At 48.3% G+C, this 18501-nt stretch overlaps 1 protein-coding gene across 6 annotated transcripts in view; it reads left to right on the top strand.

The window, feature by feature from the left end:
- The first annotated feature begins 1736 nt into the window (after positions 1-1736).
- Positions 1737-18501, top strand: part of Sim1 (SIM bHLH transcription factor 1) — a 79773-nt gene continuing 63008 nt past the window's right edge. The window contains exons 1-9 of one of the 6 annotated variants that reach the window (XM_076552339.1): positions 1737-1902; positions 2684-3293; positions 12190-12272; positions 15276-15365; positions 15829-15937; positions 16073-16158; positions 16695-16894; positions 17082-17188; positions 17829-17976. In XM_076552339.1, coding sequence (XP_076408454.1) covers positions 3119-3293; positions 12190-12272; positions 15276-15365; positions 15829-15937; positions 16073-16158; positions 16695-16894; positions 17082-17188; positions 17829-17976 — 998 coding nt within the window. In that variant the 5' untranslated portion in view covers positions 1737-1902; positions 2684-3118. The other 5 variants (XM_006983743.4, XM_076552338.1, XM_016002313.3 and 2 more) reach the window with 5 other exon arrangements.

Below are 18501 nucleotides of genomic sequence, written 5' to 3'. Positions count from 1 at the left end.
CAGACTCCCAATCTCATTTTGCCCCTCTTTCCCCTAAGGCAAAATACTAAGTTCCTCTTCAAAGGCGTCCTTTGGATAAGCCTGGCCTCCGCAGACTCCTCCGTCAACCCCCACAGAGGGTGGGTTCGGGTTTCAGACCCCAGAGAGGCATTTCCACAGCCTGCGCTTCGTTTGAAGTAGAGATGGGGTGTGAAGCAAAGGCCGGCTGCACAAATCTTGTCCAGAACACAGAGCAGAAAACCCGCTGCTTAGTTTGGTGGCTGGTCTCATCCTGAGTTCTGTGCAGGTTAGTGGAAAAGGGAGTCACCAAAGGTTTTTCACACACACACACACACACACACACACACACACACACGCCATCACACACACCACCACACACATCATACAGTAAGGAACTTGACATTATCTCGTCTTAATGGAATCTTGCATGAGAGCCACAGGACATCTCTACCTCTCTGCTCATTTCCCGTTGACAGTGTTTCTTTAGATGGACGATGGTCCGAACCCACCCAGATTCGGGCCTTTGAGTGGCCACAGCCACAGAGGAAATGACTCCTGCTTCTGGATTATAGCCCTGTTAGCTGGTTCCAGTTTTGAAACACCTACAAAGTCTCAGTTTAGTTCTTTTTCTTTCTCTCCAAATCGTTCACGTTTTTTTCAGGTGTCGCTCAAATGTGTAATTATTCTCCACACATTGTCCTAGGAGCTTATTGCTATTGGGAGACAAGGAGATGGCAGATCTCTTATTTTTCAACGAACACTTTTAAAGGTGACTCTCACGACTCCTCTCTTCAGAGAATTTATTTTTCTCAGAGGCACAAAGAGGAACAGAGGCCACGGTTCCCACTGAGCTGCTGACTTCTAAGGCTTACGAAACCTAGGATGGTGTTTGTGAGCTGCCTTGTCTTAAGGGAAACTTAGCTTTTTTTCTTCTTTTTTTCATTGCGATCTGTTGTCTTTTTTTGAGATGACCAAAAGAGAAGGCGCTTAAAACTGGAGGGTCTCTAAACTACAGTTTTTTTTTTTTTTCAGAAACAGATCTTGTAAGTTCGTTTGAGAACTCGTGGGAAATGTATACCTTTCAAGTTCACTCAGACTGTGCCCACTCTAGAAGGAATATTCAGATTTGTCTTTTGTTTCTTGAAATAAAACCCGCAGAGTTGCCCAACGGTTTAGATAACAGCGCTGTGAGACGTCTATCTGTATGTCAGTCGTTCCAGCATTCTGGCCTCAAATATCACCTCCTTCCCCCGACAGCCCACTCTCTGCTTCCCATAGGAAACTGCCCAGTGGAGCTGCCCATCGCATCAGCCACAAACGCGAATCATTTCGAAAAAGAGGCCCTTTTTTTGGAATTAAAGGCAGGTATTTATTTCATCTTGCGGTGAATTCTGCCGCAGTGGTGTCAGGGTAAAAACGTCCAGCGTCGGTCTCCCGCACCGTATCCTGCTGGCACTTGGGGCTCTGCCGTGGGCAAATCCTGGCCACCTTCTGGGTTACTGTCTCCTCCCTTCCCGGAGCCCGGGCCAGACAGCCGCCTCGGAACGCTCCCAGCCCCGGCAAGGCCGCGTGCTGTGCGCAGACACCCTAGTCCAGGGAGCGCGAGTGGCGCACGGTACCCGGAAGGCCTCGGGGTTGGGAGCTGCGGCGGCAGCGGGGCAGCGGCGACCCCGTGCCCGGGGCTCATTAGGAGCGGAGCTGCCAGGAGCGTCGTAGGACCCGAGCCGCGAGCCCAGACGCGTCGGGGGTGGCGCGGGGAGCACTCGAGTCACTCAGCCCGATTGGCCAATGAGCGCCGCGCCTTGGGGCGCGCCTGACCAATAGGAAGAAGGAAGGCTTGAGAGTGGCATTGGAGAAGGGCGGGAGAAAGGGAGCCTGGGAGCGAAGTTGAAGCTAAACCGGGTAAGCTATAAAGAAGTTACAGGGGGGCGCTTTTGGCTCCCAATTAGGAACAGTACCGGCTCCTAAGCACGACGGAGGAGGAGGACTCGGAAAGCACCTCGCCCGTCCCGAGCCCGTGTCCTCCTCCTCCTGCTACCTCCCCCTCCCCCATTCATGTCCCCGGGAAGGCTGCTCAGGCGCACTCTGCGGGCTGCGGGTGACAGCAGGGAGGTTGGAGCCGAGACTCAGCCGGCGCGCAGGCATGAGCGCAGTTAGGGGGCGTGAGCCTCGGGAGCCTCCGCGGCGCGCAAGGACGTAGGGTAAGTGAAGCTCCAGGCGCCAAGAGCGCCAAGAGCGATGCCCGCAAGGGGCTGTCGCGCGTGCCACCTGTTAACCCTGCTCGGCAGTGGCCGGAGTATGACTGCGGGGGTCCCCCGGGGCTTGTGCGTAAGCCGCACTGCTCGAGGAACGCCTCAGACGTGAGCCCCGCGCGGGAGAGGCGGCCCGGGGTGGCGGGCAGTGGAGGAATTCTGCACGGCGGAATCCCGCGTCGGCGGCCCGGGAGCTGGGCTTGGGGCGCGCGGCCGGCCGAGGGCTCTGCAGACGTGCATTTAGCCGTCGGGGCTACGTCCGGGACACCGCAAGCGTGACTTGCGGGCGGTCTCCAGGTCTTAAATATCCTGGGTAGCGACAAGCAGAGCGTGGGCGCAGAGGCCCTTTGGGGACGTTTTGAGGAATTGCAGTGGGTGTGAGTCTAGCCAAGCCAAAGATCTCTTATGCTCTGGTGTTCTTGTTTTCGTAGTGATCTGAAAGAAGTTAGTTACCTGGGATTCCTGTTCTCCACAAAACGCCTCCGAACTGTCTCCAGCGCCAAAGGGAACGAAAAGCAAACGTCGGGTATTATTATGTCGATTTTCCAAGGACAGGGGTTCTCACCACAGAACCAATGAAAAGGCTGCCTCTTCAGGAGTCCTGCCAGCATTTTCTACATAGAGCTCCGTAGGATTGCCGGGATTTGCTGTGGACCAGCAACTTTCTTATACTTACATCTCACGACTTCAAGAAGGTATTTTGTTTGCTGCACTGTCCAGTTCCTGCCATCATTCCGGTCTCCCTGAGCAGAGTTTAGCCTCTTCATCCAAGTTATGTGAGTGTGATTGCTAATTGAAAGATAACTTTTGGTTTTGGATGAGTCTGTGGAGTTTACGTTGTAAGAAGAAAGGGAGCCCGAGACACGATGAAAGAAAAGTCTAAAAATGCTGCCCGGACGAGGAGGGAGAAAGAAAACAGTGAATTTTATGAACTGGCTAAATTACTGCCTTTACCCTCAGCCATCACCTCGCAGCTGGACAAAGCATCCATAATCAGACTCACGACCAGCTATCTCAAAATGAGAGTGGTCTTCCCAGAAGGTAAGCGGCTGTGCCTAGATTGAATTTCAAAGAAGGGGTAAGCCTACCTAGCCAGCACAGAAATGTCCTAGTGTTCGCCTTCGCGGGTTGTATTCTCTACAAAGGGAAACTTAACCAAGCTATTTGAAGAGTCAGCGCCAAACGCCTCGTCTGGCCCTTTTCAGTCCCTGTCTAACCTCCCCATACGTTTCTCTCCACCCCACCCGATATGTTTGGTTGGGAAGAAGCCCAATAGCGCTTTTGTCAACACTTCAGATACTTGGCTCAGTTGAAAGCACTGTTAATCCAAACATGACTTTCCTTTTTATTCCTCTTATCAGAAATACATGCAGTAGAAAGCAAGAGTACTGCCCATTTGCTTTTTTCTTTCCTTTCCTTTCCTTCCTTCCTTTCCTTCCTTCCTTCCTTCCTTCCTTCCTTCCTTCCTTCCTTCCTTCCTTCCTTTCTTTCTTTCTTTTCTAGGTATAGATTAGCTCTATATACATGGAGCTAGGTGAGCTAGATAATAATTTCTCAAAAGGACCACAATTCTGCAAGAAGCGGGGCTTGTACACGGACAGAATGTCCTGACTCTATCAGTCTCTTGGCTGTGTATAGTAAATTGGTTCTGAGTATTTAACATGTTTACCAAACTGGAGCTCAGAATACCCAAGATTCAAAAAAAGCAGATTCAAGAAATGCAGAAATGTATCCTCAGTGTTGGGCTAGCAAAAGAATCCAAACAAAGTCTTGCACAGCCTAGAAGTTAGAATAACAGAGCATTAGGTATGATTTCAAATTGAAATTTCAGTGACCAAGATTCATTGTGAGAAGGCAAAGCAGCCTTCACAGAACATGATCATGTGTGAAATCATCTCTACTTACTAGGAAAAGGAAATACTCACTGGGGAAGGGACATTTAATCTCCCATTTGCCCGTCTTTACTCACATCCAAATAACAAATAGAATAGAAAAATATTTTTGTTAGGGGAGGGAGTTTTGAGAATGTAAAAGACTGATTACTAGACAAACAAAACTTCTAGAGAAAGATCCGTGTTTATTTACAAATGAGAACTTTTTGACATGTTTGTTGGTTTTAGGTGTTTGCCGGGTGTTGTTTTTGATGAAGGAGTAGTTATTGCTAGGAGATGAAGTTCACTTCACTTGATCTTTGTTTAAAAGCTTGCAGAAACACTGGGAATTAGTCAGGGCCACCACACAACCTTCTGAGTAGTTGGTTTCCACCCCCAACCCTATTAGTGGTGTTATATAGTTGATTCTTTGAATATCTCTTTTCACTCTGAAATCCAGGGAGGAGAGAAATCACAGGTTAGAATACCTAGAAAGTTTTTGGGTTTATTTTTCAAGAAGAACGGAGAAAGGACATATACACTAAAAAAATGACATTTCACATCCCAATTGTGCTGAGCTGCGATGGGAAAATCACCATTGTGCCACACAGCCTTCTGCCTAAAAAAGAGATCTCTTTGTCTTTTATACTGTCAGCGCCTACTTTATAAAAATAAAGCTATTTCAAACTCGGCTGGCTGCACTGTTCCTAACAGGATTATTAGCAGTGATTTGTCAGCTACTGTGGTCTCAGTGGGCTCCCTTTCTGCGTGATTTCTAGTGGGTCTCGTCAATTATCGGTGCCGATGTCGCTGGCTGTTTGATCAGAAGCAGCATATGGTGCTGCTTGTGGGGCAGCGAATAACCGCGGGAGAAGAATAGAGGGCCGACTTCCCCAGCAGTCACTCAACAGAACCCGGGAACCCACAGGCCAGAGACCTTATTCTGCTTGGTGCAGACCATGGTGGTAGCTCAGAGAGGACCCGGCTGGTTATTTTTTGTTTTATTTTTGTATTTTAAAAGAGGGAGCTTTCTTCTGATGGTTCTAACGCTTAAAATTAAAAATTGCATTATAAAGAAATAGAAGGACCCAAAGTAAATTCTCGTTATTTTTAACAGAGCGCCAGGAAAGATTTCCCATTGAGGTCCTCTCGGTGGCCAGGCCCCTTGGCTACTTTAACCTACAATTGTGCTTTCTACAGCCCCCTCTTCCTGAACCCGGCCCCTCCCACCTCCCCTCTCTTCTACTACGGGTGAGTGTGAGTTTATGAGGAGGAGGGGATGGACGATGTGTGAACTCTGGTCACATCATTTATTTCTCCAGCTTCTGTGGAGTTCATAACTCACCCGCAGCCTCCACCCGATGAGTTAGCCAGGATCATCAGAACAGCTGGCACCAAGGGATGAGGTTTTAATTTTGAGGTTGCTTGAGCTTCAAAAACCCCAAAGCGAAATACAGCCCCTTAAGGTAGTAAAGAAAACAACAAGAACAAACAATTAAAAAACTCAGCTGTTTTCAAAGAAGCAAAATAGCGACAAGCCGCAGAACCAGGCACTACCTGCAGGGGGTGCCAAATTTGAGATTGGCCTTTCCTTAGGGTTCAATCTAAGCATTGGGGAAACTGAACACTTTATATCGCTCTAATCTTTTTAGTGGTGCTAAATAGAATTTGAAGTTACTTTAAACATCTTGAAGCGTTCCTGCTACACAGTAGGTCTTCAATAAAGTTTTATTTTAAGAATAAGAATGGTTATTTTATGGTGAATATCCTATCACATTTAGCATGGGTTTTTATAGGTTGTCTAATCTCAAATGATTACAAATCTGATGGCATGGCTACAGGCATAACAACGTCGTAAAACTTGTATTTCCATATCACCTTTCACTTATAGTACTGTGTAATGTACGAAGGTTATATTACGGTAAGCTAAGAAACAAAATATGTTCCACACTCATCTGAAAAAAAGAGAGGTGGGGGGATAGAGAAAACAGGTCATTTCCTGTACATTTACCCCCTCATCAGTATAGTAGCCTTTGTCTGGGTCCATGTTTCAGCATTGATTTGTTTACTCTGAGTGGGTCACACTGAACAGTTGAGTGCGAAATGAGGGAGTGAGGAGGAGGTAATGATGCAGGAATCACTAAGCATTAGCATTAAACTGGGCGTGGTGGTGCACACCTGTAATCCGGAAGAGAGGTGGAGGTGAAGGTAGAAGAAGAGGAAGAAGGAGGAGAAACAAGCACTGGATCAGCATTAGAGATTTAATAAGAAAAAAGGAAGATCAAGGAAGGGTCCTGGGAGAGCACTGAAAGTGAATATCTTCTGACTAATCACATTTCATTCTAAAACAGTCTCAAAAAAGAGAAATTGAGGAATGTAGACATGTATAAATCCTTGGTGTTATCAAATACAGAAAGATGGTATTAAGGTATTAAAACAAGGGGCTAGAGAGAGGGCTCTGTGGTTAAGAGCACTGGCTGCTCTTCCAAAGGACCCGGGTTCAATTCTCAGCACCCACGTGGCAGCTCACAACTGTCTGTAACTCCAAGGTCTGACACCTTCATATAGACATACATGCAGGCAAAACACCAGTGCACATAAAATAAAAATAAATATTAGAAAGGCATTAAAATAACAACATGATTTTATTTATATGCAAAACAGGACAAAATCAGCTCTAAAAGAAGTACATATTTGTTACCCAGCCCTAAAGTAATTTTGGTCAGGGGCATAGTGTCATGCAGAATAAACTGAAAAATCAGATATGGTTTCAAATCTCTGTTTATAATCTTGGTAATATCACTACAATTCATTGTCAATATGTTCATGAAAAAATATAAATAATCAGAGTTGAAATTACTAAATGCATAGGGACAAAATTCCCAAGACCTACAATATTCCTCAAAAAATCCTGAAATCTTAAATCATTGTATTTTTGAGTCAAAAAACTAAAGAATAAAAAGATCCCAGTTTCTCACGTGAATCTATGATTTAAGGCTGTTTTTCTTGCTGCTCAGGGAAGCGATTGAGCATTGGGTTTCCATGTTTATTTTCTTACACAAGTTTTTCTCATTTAAAGCCCCTTTAAGCACAGTTTACGCTCAAGTCTGACTTTCTCTGCTTAATTCCACTTTTAATGTTGTTTTAAGTGAGTGCAGAATTAAACTGTGTGCAAGGCAGATTTATGACTAGAACTTGTAGATTTGATCAACAAAAAAATAATTTTTAAGGGAAATTAAAAACGACCAACGCCTTAAGCAATGGTGGGATGCTTTCAAACCAGACGCAACCATCCATCTAAAAGCTATATTCTTAAATATATAAGGATAGATTTTATTTTGGGGGAGGGGGTTCAGTTCTGGGAAATCTTGGCAGCTTTGAATTTTTACAGTCAGATGCAAGCTTCGAATGCAAACTCCTGGATTCTTGCGGTATTCCCTTGTCAGTCAGTATTTCTGAAGAAAGGGAGATAAACAGTAACAACATCGATGGTTTGTTCGGGTGGGGCACATATTGCCAGTATCTTGGACTGCCAATTGTTTAGGATCAGTCCTGCTATTCAGAAGGTGCTGACGGAATGGGAAGAGTAGAGCAAACTTCTTTCGCAGTTTTGAAATGCTGACAGATTTGACACTGGTGGTTCTGTTCAGACCCCTGGTCGCTTTTTATCCGAGACCCTACTGCGCTTTTTTCACTGCAGAAAGCGCGCAGCCCACTAGGTCCGCGTAGTATATATTTTGTGGCATCTCCCCTTTTAGTCTGGGCACAGTTTCCAAACCAACCGGGTCTTACTTAGGTCCACGGAGAAGTCTCTACCCCTACCTTTGGGACAGGCTTTGCTAGACACCCGAGTGTGACACACCCTTTGTTCTGCCCAGCCGCTGATGCCAGCCCTGAAAGTGGTTAAAAGCTCGGGGGAGATTGGATCCTGCCCCGTTCGCGGATGGGCTGGATCGGTAGGGTGCGGAGCCACCCCGCTGCGGAGGCGAGGGTCTTTGTACGGAGGTGACATTGCCAAGCCCCGGGCATTTCCGAAGACTTCAGCCCTGGACCATTGCGCTCGACACCTCCAGCCTACTTGCAGGACACTGGTCTCGGGTTTTAAGCTAGACCTGGGGAAACCCTGCTGCCCCCAAGTTCTTGTAGTGTTCAGTGACGCGCAGCGGGTGCGGTCCAAGTTACTCAGCCTGGTTGGCAGCCTCTGTTCCTCCACCGGAAGCGTGAACTCCGGGGCGGGATGAAGCATAAGAAACGCGACTCGTGAGTGACCTGCGGCCTTGGGCTGCGAACCACACACACACACACACACACACACACACACACACACACACACACACACACACACACACACAGCACCGTGGCTGGTCCGGGAGAGGCGAGCACTCCAGGGAGGGCACCCGCTGTGGGTCCGCGCAGCCGGACGGGACAGGCCTCGCCGAGGTGGGTCTCCTCAGCCTCCCAGAGCCCACTCTCCCGCAGTGGCCAGGGTCGATTCCTAGCGCTAGTGGAGACACTGGTGCGCTCTGGCGTTGGATGAAGTGCTTTGCCCTGGGACTGCCCCCAGGAGCTGGTTCTGCCCGGAGCGCCCATTCGGCAACCCTCTCTTCCCCCAGAGAGCTCCGCAGCCCAAGGGCGCCGAGCCAGAACGCGGGGTGAAAGCCGGGGCAGTCTTTCAGCCAGGGCGCCCTAGTCCCGCAGGAAAGAAGACGTAGATTTGGGGGTTTGGCTTTCTTTGTCACACACTCCTCCCAAGTAGCACCTACCAGCCTCTGGGGACCTGAAGTTAGGAGGAATATGCAAGAACTCACCCCGGTCCCCAGTGGTAGACGGGTCATGGGACACCTCCCTCTTGCCTCAAAGGCATTCTAGGCAGTGTGTGTGTGTGTGTGTGTGTGTGTGTGTGTGTGTGTGTGTGTGTGTGTGCACATTTCTATGGAGTTGCCCTGTTGATGACGGAGGAAAGAAAGAAGGGGCCACTACAACAAGCTCTTCTCTTTCAGGCTAGCAAAGGCGGTAATGGTGCCTGGCCTGTAATCTGTATTTTGTCAAGGGCATGAAATTCATTCGAAGGAAAAGCCCGATCAATTTATTTTTGCTGCTTGCAATAACACAGCTGGATGATGCTTTGAGCGCGCGCTAGACTGGGGCTCATCATTCATTCACCAAGAACGGGCCTAAATGGTGCCTGTGGGATTAGGTCAATTTTAGTGGATCTACTTCGCCTCATTTGGTTACTAATTGGTTTCTTGTTTTATAAATCGAAATCTCATTTTCAGGAAATTACAAAACCCGCGCAGTCAGTCCATTGAGGTAATCCTTGGGTCAGGGGGTATTTAAATGGAAATGGCTCAACCGCGCACCAAGGGTAAAGCAACAGTCTAACTTGCTCGGGTTTTCACATGAAATGTGAGCTAGCCCTTTAGATTCATAATAGAAACATCCCTTCTAATGCTACTTATGTAAATACGATAAACCAGACTTTAAGGGAAGAGAGAGGACTGAGAGAAGCAAAATTTATCTGCTGAGGTTAATGTGGCATATCTTGGAAATCTTCCAAAATAGATTATGTTTTCCTTTGTCTTCAGCCACTTTAGCTGGGGAAAATCCTTTTGTCTGAAACCTGATTTAGTTATCGCCTCCCTCACAGAGCGCCTTTTCTCCTTTGCAAAACCCTGTTCCCTCAGCCTCACCGAGTTACAAGGGAATCTTTAGATCTTGTTCTCACTGTAATCCCGCCGCAAAGAGAGCTGGTTCCTCCTCATTTTAAACAGACAATCAAAGGATTTGCGAATTTTCTGCGGTAGGTCAAGTGCAGAAACGAAATCTCAGCTACCCCCTTCCAACTGAAACCTGGTGCTGGGGAGCTTCACCGAAGAAAGAGGTGAGAGGGTCCATGACAGCACTTTAAGACTTCGGGGATTGGGAACCTGGAAGTAGTTGGAGGAAGTGTCCTCCACACTTTGGAGGGTGAGCTCCTGCCTTGGTGAGATCCCCTGGTAGATCAGGGCAGTCAGTTCTTCATAAAACATTAACCCAGCCTCTACCGTGTGACAGGTTTGCTCTGCCGACAAAAAGCGAACGCAGCCTCTGTGAAACCAACTTTCCTCCCAGGTGTGCGCGTCGGGGGAGCGCAGAGGGGGAGGGACTCTGTTAGCTCGCACCCGCACCCGCACCCGCTCGGGCTGATTATTAACCTGTGGGCAAGTCTTATTTTCCCTTGTAGGCGCATGCTAATGAGGGCACAACCCGACAGAGCAAAACAGGCGCCAAGAGTTCTGAGGCAAGATCTTTTTACACGCCCCCGACAACCCCGCGACCCCACCTGGTGATTTTTTTTTTTCAGGTCTTTAGAGTACCAGGCGGTTCCAGGCGACCCTCAAATTTTTCCATTAAAGACGTTTGTTTGCCGAAAACGCAGGTTTTGCTAGCTTGTGGGGCTGCGAGAGAGCTGGTCTCAGACCACCGCAGCCTCAGCCCACTAGAGGACCGGCGGGAATGTCCTGCCCCCTGATCCCACGAAGCTTCTGGTTTCCAGGGGTTTTCGGGGCCCAAGGTCGACGCCGCCCAAGTCCTCGGTACTCCGAGCAAGGAAGGACTTTTCTCTTTTCCTTAGCGTGGCCAACTCCTTTAAGTGCGCAAAACTCGAGAGAAGGAGAGGGGAGGGGGAGGCAAACCGAAGGGGTTTGTGTGGGTGACTGTGACCAGGCCCTTCCGTACTGGTCCACGAGGATGACTGGGACTAGGATCATGGAGTCACCCGGGGAGGGAATCTGAGACGTGCTGGAGCGTCAGGAAGGATCACGCTGCGCTATTAACGGAGGGAGGCGGTCGCAGGAGTGGAGCCGCAGTATTTGCAGAGCAGTGCGGAAATCGTTAGATTTATTTAGGTGTGCAAACACCCAGAAAGACCCCATTTGAGCCTGAGGGGCGCTTACCGTTACTCGTTGTCAGGGTTTTTTGATCACTTGCTTAGGAAGCAGGTCCTAGCTAATGCCTTCAAAAAAGTCTAACCGGATGTTTTATTGTGAAAAACTCTTCCCCTTTCTATACTACAATTCGAGCGTGTTTGTCACGGTGTACGTTTCAAAGTATTTGTCACTAACGAAATAGATCACCTTAAAAAAGAAAACGGTTAAATCTTGTTAGTGATGTGAAAACGAAAGGATTTAACTATTGAAATAATTTTATCAGCAACATTTAAAAGACACCCATAAATAGTTGAACATGCCTATGCACTTTTTTTGGTTATTTTTATTTCATTCTTGATACAGGTAGTAGACCATATTGATTTATTTTTATATTAAAATGGGGATTCTTACATGAATATTTCTTAAAGCATATTCAGAAAAAGTTTGTGCCAAAGGCTTGAAAGGTTAACGTGCTAAAACTAAGGGAAGGAGCTGCCTGTCTTTGTTAATTGAATGGAAACCGATTCTAAGTCCAGAATAGAGAGAAAATCGTGTCCAACATCTGGCACCTCAGAGTAACTGACTCCAAAAAAAATCGCTGGTGGTTTTTTGGGGCCGCGCACCGTCGCGCGGTGGGGACGGGGTAATGGGGTGCCAAGGATGAGGCAGAGGGAAGCTGGAAATCAACCAAAATTAGGGCTTTCTCCAAGAATATTCAGGTCAGGCTGAAGGAAACCAGCGTCCAGAAAGCCCGGCAGCCAATCAGAAAGGCCACCTGGGACTGAGCCTATGTGGTCTGTGGCCTCTGGTTTCTTTGGGTGGCAGTTGCATTGGCAAAGTGTGAAGGCTCTCTCGGGCTGCTTATCAGGAGGACGATGAAAACTTGGGACGAAAAATACTCTTCCCACCAGCTAAACAGAACAGGAAGCCACTCCGAAGATAGCACTGAGACTGTCCAGGGCTGAGGCCGCTAGAACTCCTGCAGGACAGAAGCTGCAAGCTGACCCAGTCTCCCACCCCCGGCTCATCGGATCCCAAATGGGGCGAATGTAACCCGCCCTGCTCCGGCTCCCGGAGTGAGAGAAACGTATTCGCACTCTAGCCCCCGACTGCCAGCAGGGCCCTGGTTCTTGTGCTGAAGGTTGTGTGTCTCCACAGGGCTTGGCGAGGCGTGGGGCCACACCAGTCGAACCAGCCCCTTGGACAACGTTGGTCGAGAACTCGGCTCTCATCTACTCCAGGTACAGGCACAAGATTCCCGATCGCCTGGGCACCACCCGGGCTTTTGTTTTCTCAGGGGGGGAAAAAAGGGAAAGGGAGATCACAACATCTCTCCTTAAATCTGAGTTCTTAATCTAGCTGGGTGAGGATGGGCCAGTGGTGCCTGGGAGGCTGAAGGGGAAGCAAAGTGACAACCAAGACCCTAAGGTTGCAAATCAGCCTGCCAAGGCCCCAGCAGGGCTCCGTCCAAGGGAGGGGATTCCGTTTGTCGCTTTTCGGCTAAGGAAACTGAAATGTGCTGCGCCAGGCCTGGGAGGCAGGACTGAAGAAGCATCTGAAATGAAGAATTTGCAAAGGAAATAACCGGAATCTGCTGTAAATGCCCTCGGTGCTTTAAGCTGGCGCATTCCGGATCCAGCTGCGTCTGCAACTCATTTCGTCTCTTCCCGGCAGTTGCCAGGCATACTCCTTTTGCCAGTGCCCCTCACTTCAGGCTAGCCCAAGCTCTGTACAAATCCAGCAACACCACACATATGCATCCCCAATGATGAGTTTAAACAATGTGAGGTGGCCATCACCTTGTTATTTGCAGTGCAGAGGGTTTTTAACTGCCTGTTGGCGGCTTAAGTCGCAGAGCAAATATTTTAAATAATAATGCTCCCAGTGGCATTTTTCAGTGTGACACTTGTCCCCCACCCTGCACCCTCTATTGTTATTCAGGTCCACTGGGGTCTCCTAGAGTGGTAGCCTGGAACCTGAGAAGCCTAGTGAAGCAGCCAGCAATGGCTGAGTCCTTCACTTCCCTTCACCGTCCTAGAGACCAAATAGGTTTTAGTTTTCCTAACAAAAGGACTTGGGTATTTCCCCACTGATCTGGCCTCCACTTTGAATTCATCTAGAAAAGCCCATAGCTCCCTTCACTGAAACATCCTACCTCAGTACCAGCTCTCTCATGCCATCTCTCCTTGTCCCTATATATTTTTTTCCTAGCAATATGAGCAGGAAAACAAAACCCGAACAGCTTTTCCCTTTATACTTTTCTTGGGTTTCTTTCCACTCTTCACTAGGCTTCTGACAGTTCTTCTTTAACACTCTGAAGTTCAGGGGGTTCTTCACTCTCCTCTCCATTGGCTCCCACTTCCCTGCAGTCTGATTTTCCCCCCCGTTGGGCCGTACACAGTCGCCACACATCTGTTATCAAGGACTTAACTGAGCACATTCAACTAACAGGCACTGGAAGATGAGTGGTATGCCACAGGAAAAGCCCTGTTTCATTCTTAGGAGTGCTTTGGTGTTTCTGGTGGTGTGGGTATTACAGAGAAGCACCAGAAAGGGAAAGAGGAGGCCTCCTCTCTAAATTGGAATGGGCCCAATTAGAGAGGACTTGGCGGAAAAAGCATCATTTGGGCAAAGAAGGAGGTGACCCTCGTGGCGACACTCTTCTTTCCTGTGTTTCAACAACAACAATCTCCTCCATTTGTCTTCTCTTCTGCCTGTCTCTTTTTTAAAATGCCATGCCATTGCCTGTGATGCCATTTGGAAAAGTCTTAGCTCCTTTCTCCTCTCACAGCTCCAAAGACTCCTGCAAGTCGTAAACCAGCACTTGTCTCCTGAACTGTTTAGTCCTGTAACTCCAGCTGGTATCCCAACTTTTGTGTCCTACTGCCAACTAGAAATGCAACACATTTAAGACAAGACTGCATTATCTCCCTTCTTAGACTTCTGTTTACATAACATCTGGGTTTCCAGTTGGAGAGAAGACACAGGCTCACAACAAAATCTCAATTTCTCCAAGTTTTCAGCCTTAGTTAATGGTGCTGCCTTCTGCATAATCTTCTTTCTGAAGTCAGGAAGTCAACCTTACTTTCTCTCTCTGCCACCAATTAATATAAAATTTGCATTCAGTGCCATCCTTAAATTAGACTCTCCTCTTTCCTAGATGTGAATTCAAGCCTGAAGCTATATGGGCTCCTCATCCAGACTTCTGTAGATAATTCTGCCAGGAAAAAGGAACACATAAAAACATGTTATTCTCTTGCTTAGATTCTGTTAGAATCACAATGCGTGCCAGGGCAATTGCAGGGTCCTCAAATTGACATTCCAAACTCTAAAAACCCACTGAGTATGTAATTATGTAGCCCTATCTCATACCAGCTTCGCCAGCTCTTCACACATCAGCCCAGCCCTCCCCCAGTCTCTGACTTTATTACATCATTTCTTCTGCTTGAGATGCTCTTCTCTTCAGTCCTTGCTTCTTCCTCTTCAGGGGTCTACTGAACTCAAGTTCTTCAAGGCCTCTGTAACGCATAGTTTCCGGGTCTCTTGTCTATTCAGCTCTATCTACTTCGTTGTGTGGTCAACACATTCATCTTCAGGCTAGTTGTCCCTCTGAGCTCCTTAAGAGCAGTTTGGTTTATTGTAGGTCTCCACTGCCTCATTCACAGCGATGAAGGGACAGGGAAAGTCTAAGAAGTTTCTTTACAAAGAGCCGGCCAGCTTGGTGCATCAGTGTAAACATACACAAACATACAGTGTCACTACCTTACAGACTGGCTGCTGAGCGAAGCCTCTCATCTCAAGTCCCCCTCTCCTGACTCGTTCAGAGTCTTGGCCAGCTTCCTTCTGTCTATAACCTCAAATTGCCGTTCTCCCATGTCAACCAGTGTCTGCGTCTGCCGTACTGGATAGTTCTCAAGCCCAGCTATTACTCTCTTCACTGTTGATCACTGTCACCATGGAACCCTTCAGTATTGACACAGGTTCTTACTGGAACCACTATCCTCAGGGCCTAACCTGTTTCCTGTTCCCGTTGAAGGCTGTGATCCGACTCCCACACCCAGAACTTTTGTGTGCCACAGATCTTTTTTTCCCAATGGATCTTGAGTCTTTGTAGGGCACTAGCTTGTCTATAGCCTCACTCTGACCTGTCGCAGCCCCATCTTTCTGCACTCACTGTGTCTAGCTTCTGTTCCGCTTGCTCGCTTCATTCCTTCAGATCTCTCACTCTATTTCTGCCTCCCCAGACTCTGGATGGCTTCATCTTCGTGGTGGCCCCAGATGGAAAGATCATGTACATTTCAGAGACAGCTTCGGTTCACCTGGGCCTTTCTCAGGTAGGTGAGTGGTTCATCCTTCCAGCCTGCAATGTTCACAGCTGGAATTGTGGGGAGGGCTTCCCAATCATTTTACATCTGCATTTGGGCACTGAGAGCCTCTCATGTGATGGGGGACTTAGTCACCCCCACCTGGATTTCCCACCTCCTTTAGCTTCTACTGCAGGCTTAAACAACTGCTACTTTTTAGAATTCTTACCATGAGCCAGACATAGTGGGAGGAGTTTATGTTGTTTTACAAGCCTTACAAGGGGTGTGACTGTGGACTATCATTGTTCTCACTGCTACTGATATTTATGATTATTTTACAGGTAAGGAAGCTGAGAGTTAGATAAGATGGACCAGGTAGCAAGCAGCAGAACCTATTCCATCTTTATGGCCCTACAGATGCCCTGATGCAAGTTCTCAGCTTCTTCTGGGGGCATTGTACAACCGCAGAGATGGTGATCCCTCCTCTTTACAGGTGGAGCTGACTGGGAACAGCATCTATGAATACATCCACCCGGCTGACCACGATGAGATGACAGCGGTGCTCACAGCCCACCAGCCCTACCACTCGCACTTTGTACAGGGTAAGTTAGACAGGCCTTCAGCACCTGCTCGTGCCCGTCAGCTTGGGGGCTTCCCCCAGTTCATCTTGGCTGGGACACTGCTTCTTTTGGCTGTCTGTCTCTGGTCCTGAGCCTTCCTCCTCTTCTTTCTCACAGAATATGAGATCGAACGTTCCTTCTTTCTGAGGATGAAGTGTGTTTTGGCCAAGCGGAATGCTGGCCTCACCTGCGGTGGCTACAAGGTGTGTGGTTGAGCTGGAAAGTCCACTCTAAGGGTGGCCAGGCAGGGCTTGAGGCTTCTGGGGGTAAGGGAGGTGGGTTCCTGCCCCAGGAACCACACTTGTGAACCACATTTGTAGTGCAGCCCTGAAAGGTCATTAAACTTTGTGGGCACCTGGGGGCCATTTAAAAGACTAAGCCAGGACAATGGGCTGTTTTTAAAGAGGAGCCTTTGGAACTGTAAAGCTTTTGAACCCCCAGTCATTTGGCTCTCAGTGAGTTAAGGACCAAAGCCTTAGCTGCAAGCTGGGTTCTCTAGTTGAATGCTAATATTATTGGAGAGCAGGATCCCTGCCCCAATTCATCTGTGGTAGGATTTGGTTTACAAAAGCCGTTTACATCTCTCTCTTCATTTTCTGTTTTACAAGCTCCGTCACTCTTTTGGGGGCACCTTATAATTTGAGGCCATGTAGAATCTTAACATGTTTCAACTCCTCTGCATCCTTTAGGGAGCTCTTCCTGACCTCTGCTGAGTCTCGCCCCTCCCCCTCCCACACAGGTCATTCACTGTAGCGGCTACCTGAAGATCCGCCAGTACAGCCTGGATATGTCGCCCTTCGACGGGTGTTACCAGAATGTGGGCTTGGTGGCCGTGGGTCACTCCCTGCCTCCGAGCGCTGTCACAGAAATCAAACTGCACAGCAACATGTTCATGTTCCGAGCCAGTCTGGACATGAAGCTTATTTTCCTGGACTCCAGGTGGGTGGGCAGTCAAGAAAGGGACTCTAAAGAATGACAGTGTTTAGAGAGGGAGAACCTTCCCTTGACTTGACTAGCCCATTTTGCAGGTGGGGCATCTGACCAGGTTTTGAGAAATGGGGCCAGGAACCCAGGTAAGGGGTGATGAAAAGTCCTACATTTATCCCTAGGGGATTTTTTTCCCCAGGGTGGCGGAGCTGACTGGGTATGAACCTCAGGACTTGATTGAGAAGACCCTGTACCATCACGTGCATGGCTGCGACACCTTCCACCTACGCTGCGCACATCACTTACGTAAGGCCCCACCCTACTCTCAAGGGAGTGGCAGAGCTGGAGGCCTGAAGTCCAAGCAGATTGCTGGGGGTTCTCCCTAGAGAGGTAGCGGTGGTAGTACGGGAGACTCAGAAAGGGACTGCTGCGGCGACCCAGTCTGGTATCTCAGACTTAATGGAGCTGGGAGGGGCGCTCCCCCAGTGGGGTTTCATTCTTCACCTGCAAACATCACTAAAGACGAGAACTGTTTAAACAACCTAGGCTGCTTTCCTCACGCACATAAACTCACCTTGCTTTTGATATGAGCTTAATCTGCCAGGATTGAGGATTTAGAGCTGGACTTCTCCTTATGCAGTAGAAAAAGCTAGTCTGGGAAAGTGGGAAACCATTAACTTTTAGTGTTTTCCCCATTGCTAGTGTGGAAGACAGCGGGCCCCAGGAGGGACCATACCAACCATTAGCATATAATGGATATCTATTAGTGGGGCTCGGGGCCTCAGTTCAGTTTAACCAGCAATCAATTGATTGGGAATTTGCCTGCCACCTCTCCCACCTGCACTGGCGCCGTTGTTACAGCATTGGGGGGCTTTGCACTCAAACCACCCGGCACTTGGACCTGTCTAGGACAGGCTGGTTCACTATCATCTGCCTCTCTTTCTAGTGTTGGTGAAGGGGCAGGTGACCACCAAGTACTACAGGTTCTTGGCGAAGCACGGCGGCTGGGTCTGGGTACAGAGTTATGCCACCATCGTTCACAACAGCCGCTCCTCGAGGCCGCACTGCATCGTCAGCGTCAACTATGTCCTCACGTGAGTGCCTGAGTGCCAGCCTGAGACAACCTTCTCCAACTGAGGGCGTGTGTTTTGTGTGCTCGGTCAGGCTCAGGTCTCCAAGGAGAGGCCTTTTGATGGGGGTCGAGGACTTTGAAGGCTCCCTTCGTCGTTTTCTAGGAAAAGATTTAGGAGTTTTCCCAATACTGTCCATATTTGCACTCTTTTCTCTCTTAACTTTTCAAAAAGAATCCTGTATTAAATAAAATTTAATGAGAGAGAGAGAGAGAGAGAGAGAGAGAGAGAGAGAGAGAGAGAGAGAGAGAGATCCGACGCACGGAGCCATTTACTATTAACAAACTGGACATCTGTTTCACTTTTTCAGATCTCGGGTTTGAAGTTCTTAATTTCAAACAGAGTCTCCAATCAAAGTTAGAATTCTGAAAGAGTGTTTTTTTTCCCCCTTGAACCAAAAAAGGGACCTGAGTGACCAGGAAAGTCTAACGTTAACCCCTAGAAAGCAAAGGCTGTGGGTTAGGCTACACGAATTTGTGGGTGCTAGAT

The sequence above is a fragment of the Peromyscus maniculatus genome, chromosome 16, assembly GCF_049852395.1.
Source record: "Peromyscus maniculatus bairdii isolate BWxNUB_F1_BW_parent chromosome 16, HU_Pman_BW_mat_3.1, whole genome shotgun sequence".
Taxonomy (NCBI): domain Eukaryota; kingdom Metazoa; phylum Chordata; class Mammalia; order Rodentia; family Cricetidae; genus Peromyscus; species Peromyscus maniculatus.
This window is presented reverse-complemented; position numbering and strand designations above follow the sequence as displayed.